Source organism: Dendrobium catenatum, unplaced genomic scaffold (assembly GCF_001605985.2).
Source record: "Dendrobium catenatum unplaced genomic scaffold, ASM160598v2 fragScaff_scaffold_452, whole genome shotgun sequence".
Classification (NCBI taxonomy): Eukaryota; Viridiplantae; Streptophyta; class Magnoliopsida; order Asparagales; family Orchidaceae; genus Dendrobium; species Dendrobium catenatum.
In genome coordinates this window covers 99,719-108,074 of record NW_021318914.1, presented here as the reverse complement: position 1 = coordinate 108,074, position 8,356 = coordinate 99,719, and the positions used below count along the sequence as shown (strand labels likewise).

At 40.2% G+C, this 8,356-nt stretch overlaps 1 protein-coding gene across 1 annotated transcript; it reads left to right on the top strand.

Moving 5' to 3' along the window:
* Positions 1-1,087: 1,087 nt before the first annotated feature.
* LOC110098530 (uncharacterized mitochondrial protein AtMg00810-like) lies at positions 1,088-1,990 on the top strand. Its single transcript, XM_020825390.1, has one exon. The coding sequence runs from the start codon at positions 1,088-1,090 to the stop codon at positions 1,988-1,990; it is 903 nt and encodes a 300-aa protein (XP_020681049.1).
* The last annotated feature ends 6,366 nt before the right edge of the window (positions 1,991-8,356 follow it).

The following is an 8,356-nucleotide window of genomic DNA, read 5'->3' as shown; positions in this document are numbered from 1 at the left end:
GTACCTCATAAATTGACTTCCTTCAACCTCGCTCTCGTCTCATTCGCCACATCAACTGCTTCACGGTAAGCCCCCTACCTATGCACATTTACGTAGTTTTGGCTGTCTTTGTTTTCCCTGGCTACGACCTTACACTACCAACAAATTAGAACCGAGATCCGAAGAATGTGTCTTTCTTGGATACTCATCACAACACAAGGGATACAAATGTTTTAATCATGTTACTGGCAAAACCATTATTTCTCGTCATGTGGTTTTCTACGAGACAACATTTCCCTTCAATTCTCCACATAAGTCTCTATCCATGAACATGGCAGCACCTCCGAATCATATTTCACCGCTTCTTCTTACACCTGCTTCGGTCAATACTTCCTCCCAGAACTTACACTCACCCGTGAATATGCCTACTTCTCCACTTACACACACTTTTCCCATCTCACCCAATGCACGGCACAACCCAGTCACTGAAGTTGACATTACTCACGCACCTACAACCACAACTGTTCAACCCATTCTCAATTCGTTTCAGCCCACTCACCATATGCAAACGAGACTTAAATTGGGAATTTCAAAACCAAAACAAATTTTAAATCTCTTCAGTCATACGACGGCTCCTGTCACCCCTCACCTATAAACAAGCCTCCAAGCACAATCACTGGCAACAGGCCATGCTAGATGAATTTAATTCCTTGCAGAAACTTGGTACCTAGACTCTTGTCCCAACACCACCAAACAAACCGGCACTTGGATGCAAGTTGACGTACAAAACGAAGCTTCTACCGACCGGCCAGGTTGACTGCTACAAAGCCAGACTTATAGCACTCAGATACGATCAACGTTACGGCATCAATTACACGGAGACGTTTAGTCCCGTCGCAAAAATGCCCACAATCCGCCTGCTCTTAACACTCGACGTAAATCGACAATGGCCAGTTCTTCAACTGGATGTCTCAAAAGCTTTCTTGCACGGTGATCTTCCGGATGAAATTTACATGCAGCAACCGCAAAGTTTCGTCGATCAAAATCACCCAAATTGGGTCTGCAAACTACACAAGTCCTTATACGGACTCAAACAAGCTCATCGCCAATGGTTATAGAAGCTAACAACCTGTGTCTTCAATCAAAAGGATTCGGGTTTAGTCGTTCTGATCCATCTTTACTAGTTTTTCATCATAACAATATTTCCATATTCATTTTAATTTATGTTGATGATATTCTGGTGACAGGTAACGATCAAACAGCTATACAGCAGCTCCTTCAACAGCTACAGCTTCAATTTGCCCTGAAGCAATTAGGACAAATTTCTCTCTTTCTTGGCATACAAGTCCTCCGGTCCTCAACAGGCTACTTTCTTACCCAACAGCACTACGCCTCAAAACTAATTCATGATGCCAGTTTTCAAGACTGCAAGTCCGCTCCGACGCCGGTATCTCTGTCCGCAAAGAACAAACACGTCGACTGCAAACTGCTCTTTCTTGGCATACAAGTCCTCCGGTCCTCAACAGGCTACTTTCTTACCCAACAGCACTACGCCTCAAAACTAATTCATGATGCCAGTTTTCAAGACTGCAAGTCCGCTCCGACGCCGGTATCTCTGTCCGCAAAGAACAACCACGTCGACTGCAAACCGTTTCACGATCCAACCCTTTACCGCCGTTTAGCAGGAGCTCTTCAGTATCTTTCTATCACCAGACCTGAAATAGCGTTTGCCACTAACATGGTGTGTCAACAATTGCAGGATCCTACTACACAAGATTTTCAAGATCTCAAGCGCATCCTACGGTACGTCAAAGGAACAGTCACATTTGGTCTTCCAATCCAGCGTGGTCCGCTCGAACTTCACTCCTACACCGATGCGGACTGGGCATCGGACGCTACTGATCGGAAATCCATCTCCGGGTCGTGTACCTTCCTCGGACCAACTCTTATCTCCTGGTCCGTCAAAAATCAAATCACAGTTGCTAAATCTTCCACAGAGGCAGAGTATTGATCGCTATCCGCCACCACCTCTGAAGTCATTTGGCTTCGACATCTTGCCGCCGAGCTACTTCTTCCACAACAGTCCCCAACTATCATACACTGTGACAACACTTCGGCCATGGCTCTTGCAAAGAACCCTATCTTCCATGCCCGAACAAAACATATTGAAATAGACTAAAGGGGGGGGGGGGGGGGACTTGGACTTTTGGGCGCTCAAATCCTAGGCTAGAGACTCACGAGAGTTTTGAGCCTTGAAGCATCCCGGAGCTCCACCCTAGCACCACCTTTGGCGAACCCAAGCCATTAGGCTGTCGTTGCTGGATCTCTGCCCGACCATCATCGTCGGACCTCTGCCCAACATCTATCATCAGGCCTTCGTCCGACCACCGTCACCCGTTGAATCTGAACCCTTCTATTACCATCAACCATCGAATATGGTCTAACCACCATCTCCTTCCGACTATGATCCCCTCAAGCAACATCACCCACTGACTATTGTTCCTCCTGCCACTATTATAATAATCCAAAAATGAAAATTATTTTAAAACATGATTTTTTTGAATTTTTGTTTAAAACATGTATATATATATATTACATTTTTATGGAGTCCTTCTCTTCTAATACCCGTCACTAATGAGGAGGTCCACACAGCAATGCTCTTAGGCTACTCTATTTTTGCCCATGATCGGATAGTTTCAATTTTGATTTTTTTAAGAAAACTTGGAACATCATTATCCCATTGGTTTGCAATGCTGTTAGATCTTTCTTTATTAAATGATATCTCCTTAAAGGTGACAAAGCTACTGTCATATCCCTCATTCCCAAAAGTTCCATGCTGAGAATATCCAAGATTTTAAACCTATCACTCTTTGCAATGTATTTCATTAAATCATAATAAAGGTTCTTGCTACCCGTATGAAAGTGATTATGCCAGAGATCATACACCATAGCCAAGCATCATTCATTTCGAAAAGACTTTCTATAGACAATCCCATTTTGGCGGAAGAAATTCTTAGCATGTTAAAAAAGAACAACAAAAATAGATATTTTTATACTAAATTCTTCATCAGGAAAGCATTCGACACAATTTCTAGGGAGTTCCTCTTTGTGAGAATGTCTCATAAAGGTTTTTCATCTCTTTTCATCAATTGGATTAAAGCCTGTATTAATGAGATTCATTTTTCCATTTGCATTGATGGGGCACTTAAGGGGCTTTTCACCTCTCCTTGGGACTCTTGCAAGGATGCCCTCTTATTGCGTATCTTTTTTGCATCATAATGGATACTATATCATGTCTCAATGACTCTCCTAAATCTTCTAAAAGGTTTGAAGGCTTTAAATTAGAGAGGTTTCACCTATCTCATCTCTCTTATACGGATGACTTGCTAGTGTTTAGGAAGGCTATCATTCATAACTGTGATTGTCTCGTGAGAATCCTTAATACTTTTTCTAATTACTCTGGTTTGCATCTTAGCCTACAAAATAACTCACTCCTTATCTCTCCACACACTCCACTATCCCCAGATATCTCAAACTCTCTTCAATTTCCTAACACTTACACCAAAATTTTTTATTTAGGATTGACCATCTCTATGATAAAAACTAAACTATTTGATTTTTCTCCAATGATAGAAAAAATTTACTGGCCTCCTTTTGGGCTAGAAGGCCAGATTTCTCTCTTTTGCATGTAGGATAAAATTTGTCAAGTTTACAATTACCAATATGTTGGTGTATTGGATTTGTGGCACTATTATTCCAAAATCAATTTGTAAGGCTATAAGGAAACTTTGCTCGAAATTTCTTTATTATGGGGGCTATCAACTCAGACACCTTCACCTTATATCATGGTATATTACTTGTAAGCCCCTATCCAATGGCGGTCTTGGGATTGTTTCTCGTCAAGCTTTAAGATCTGCTTTTAATTTTGGAACAATTAATAGACGTTACAACCTTCCATCCCCTCTCCCAACTGGCTAATCACTAGATATATTTCTCCATGGAAACCTTTTCAACCTAATGCTACTGCATTATGGAAGAGTGTCTACAACACCGCCTTACTGGTCAAAAATAAATTCAAATTCCACATCATTCAAAAAAGACTTGTTGTTGTTCATTGGGATTATTGGTGTTTGGGAGACATGTTTACCTCCAAATTTCCAGAATTACCTCTGTCCACCAAGTGCAACTATAATGCTAGACTTGCTGATTGGATTCTTCACAACAACCGGGTTATCCCGGACTTAGTCCTCATATCAAAGATTTTATCTCTTTCATTCCAATTTATCTAAACTCTACTAATCATGTTTATTAGAAGACAAAAGCATAACTTAATAAAGCCCACATCTGCTAGGATGACTAATTCTTCCTATAGCAACTATACACGTGTATTCATGTAAATGCAAGTCTTTATATAGCTTGTAGTAAAGTGACAAGAAATACAGTATGATTCAGAATAGTTTCTCAACTCATTCATTGGCCTCTTGATTACTATTGTTCTGTTTCTATTAGCTCTTTATGGTATCAGAGCGTGTCCGTTTATGTCGTATCCTCCACAGCGAACTCCGCTTCTTCTCAAATTGGAGATCTATCATCAAGCGCAACGGAGAACTCAGGTATTCCTACACAGCTCAAATTTCTTATCTCAAACCTCTGAACGCTAGTTCCGACTCAGCTCTCCACCGACAACTACTCGATTTGGAGGAGCTATATCATCAGACTATTTAGGGAAAATGGGTTTGAAAATTTACTTGAACCCATCGGTATGCCTCCGTCCTCACGGCACAATGGCGTCAAATCCTGCTTACACCAAATGGCACATAACAAATCAAAATCTGTCTGCAACGGTGTGCTCCACAATTTCCTCCTCGGTACTACCTTATGTTCTTCATCTTGAATCCACATCAGAAATCTGGAAGATACTTGAAATCATATTTCAATCAACTAACTGATCCAAAGTCATCCAGCTCAAGAACGAGCTACATAATGTCTCTATGAAGGCGCTCTCTATGACACAATATCTGACAGAAATCAAGATTCTGGTGGATCAGATCGCGGCAGCAGGTTCTACGATAGATGATGAAGATATAATCATGTATATCTTGAATGGTCTTCCACCTCCTTATCAAGCGTTCAAGACTGCGATAAGAATGACTCTTACTTCGATCAATCTTGACAACTTGTACGCGCTATTAATAAGCAAATAAATTCACATAAATGTAGAAAATGCCAAAATTTCCATGAATCCAAACTCACAAACCGCATTATATACATATATAGGAAGAAATAAACGAAATCATGGACGGTATCCGCAAAATACTACCTCCAACACATGGGCTCCATCTCAATCAGCTATAATCTGTCAAACATGTAACAAGAGAGGGCATATGGCTTCAGATTGCTGGCACGGACTCAACATAAACTATATGCCATCTGCTTCGTCATCCATCCACTACTAACAAAGCTTTGGTCGCTACTACTGAACCAGCAATGACTGACTAGTACCTGGACTCTGGAGCTTCGTCACACATGATGAATCTTGAGGATAATCATTCACAATTGATGCCTTATAAGGGGTCCAACACGGTAACCATCGGAGATGGGAGGACAATTTTGATTGCCCACTCGGGCACTAGTATCCTTCCAACTCCGCCTCGTAAGCTCCGCTTATCTCATCTTCTTCATCTTCCAAACATATCTCACAACCTTATTTCCATTTCAAATCTTGTAAAAGATAATGATATATCTATTACATTTGATCTGTTGGGTTTTTTGTTCAAGGATCTGAAGACAGATCAAATCCTCCTCAAAGGCCCCTGTACAGATGGTCTGTATCCCATATCCTCCAATCTGGGTCGGCCGACACCATCAGCATTCCAAGCGATCATGCATTCCTCGGACAGATGGCATAATCGTCTGGGGCATCCCCATCACAAGATTACTCATCTTATTGCTAGCAGCAATCCTTACCTTTCTATAACACACTCTACTTCTATTTGTAATTCTTGCAAAATGTGTAAAGCTCACAAATTACCATTTGAGAAATCACTCAATAGGAAATTTTACTCCACTGGAACTTATACACTCAGATGTTTGGGGACTGCCACCGATCTCATCTAATCAAGGTTTCAAATACTATGTCATTTTCATAGATGACTTCTCACATTTTATGTGGTTATTTCTGATTATGCACAAATCTGATGTTTATAATATTTTCGTAAATTTCAAAATATTTGTAAAAAATCAATGGTCTCATAAAATAAAAACCATCAGAACTGATGGTGGTCGTGAATATCTCAATCACCAATTTACACAATTTATTTCTCAAAACGGTATTCACCACCAAATCTAGTGTCCTTACACACCGGAACATAATGGTCTGGCTGAACGTAAGCATAGACACATTCTTGAAACAACTAAGACACTTTTGCACCATGCCTCCATTCCTCACAAATTCTGGCTTGATTTAGCTCTAACTGCGGTTTATCTGATAAATCGCATGCCCTCCAAAACTACCAAAAATATCTCTCCTTTTTAGCTTTTTCATAATATCAAACCTTCATACTCTCATCTACGGACATTCGGCTGTGAATGTTTTCCATTAACTCCTCGCCATACTCGCAATAAACTTCAACCCAAATATATATCTTGTGTATTTCTAGGTTATTCGGACAACTACAAAGGGTACAAATGTTTACAAAAAGAACGCAACATCATTCACATTTCAAGACATGTCATGTTTTCTGAAGACTCTTTTCCTTTTCAAAAGTCTATCCCTCAACAATCCAATCCATCTACCTACATCCAGCCATCATTTCTCATACCAATCTCCAATTCTTAATATATCAACAACGACCCATCATATTTCCAAGAAAATATTTGCTCTTCTAGCAACACTCATCAATCTCCTGTTAATCATAATACTCTATCTACTCAAGAAACACAACTCATCAACATTCCATCTCCGCACAAGCCAAGTCCGTTGCCTCGGCCTACAAGGCATCCTATGACCACTAGACTTCAAATCGGGTCACTCAAACCTTGCAATCGTCTAAAACTTCTCCACAAATAGGGCCATAGTTTATCTCAATCTGAATTAACGTCATATAGTGAAGCAATCAAAAGTCCTGAATGGAGAAAGGCGATGGATGCAGAATTTTTTGCTCCCCATCAATAAGGTACATGGTCACTTGTTGAACCACCTCAGAATGCTTCTATTTTGGATTGCAAATGGACATTCAGAATCAAATATCACGTGGATGGCTCCATAGCAAGATTTAAAGTGAGGCTAGTCGCTCAAGGTAATCGACAAGAACAAGGTATTGACTATACGGAAACGTTTAGTCCTGTAGCGAAACTACCCACTATCAGAGTCCTCCTTACGACAGCGCTTTTTCACAACTGGGATGTCTAGCAACTGGATGTGGCAAATGCATTTTTACACGGTGACCTCACCGAGATTGTATACATGAGACAGTCTAAGGGATTTAAGGACTCTTCTAACTCTGATCACGTCTGTAGACTGCACAAGGTCATCTATGGCCTCAAACAAGCGCCAAGACAATTGTACACTACATTTAGCAATTATCTTATCTCACTCGAATTCCAACATGGAAAGGCAGATCCATCTTTACTTACATTCAAACAAAATGACACAAGAATCTATCTACTTGTATACGTAGATGATATACTCCTCAAAGGCAACAACAGAGCTGCTATCAATCATCTCATTCAACAACTTGAGTCAAGATTTACCATGAAAAAACTTGGTTTAGCACACATCTTTCTTAGAATTCAGATTACATCCAAGACAAATCAATATTTTGTCTCTCAAAAAGCCTATGTCACATCTATTCTTCAGCAGGCGAAGCTAGCAAGGTGCAATTCTCTGTCAAATCCCATGTGCACCAAGACTCCGACCAAGATTAGTTCGGATCCTCTGTTATCTAATCCAAACCTTTATAGAAGAATTACTGGTTCCCTCCAATACTTGATGTTAACACTCCTAAATATCGCATTTGCAGTCAATTTCCTCTCGCAACATATGCAAGAGCCATCCACATACCACACGTGCATGCTCAAACGTCTTCTCAGGTACATAAGGGGAACACAAGATTTCGGTATACCAATTATCAAGTCTGATCTTTGATGCGGTGCATCATAAGCCAAGGGAGTACTTTACCTATTTTCTGTTATGCTAGTATTATATTTCTATTAGCACGTTCCTAGTTTTATTCTCCACTACTATAGTTACCATTTTTTTTATTACATAGTACAGGTTAACCTTTTATCACCAGTTACCTCTTACAGCTGGTATTATATAGTGTAAGCAAACCTGATAGAAAGGCAGAAAAAGATATACAACCTTTTATTTCGCCTG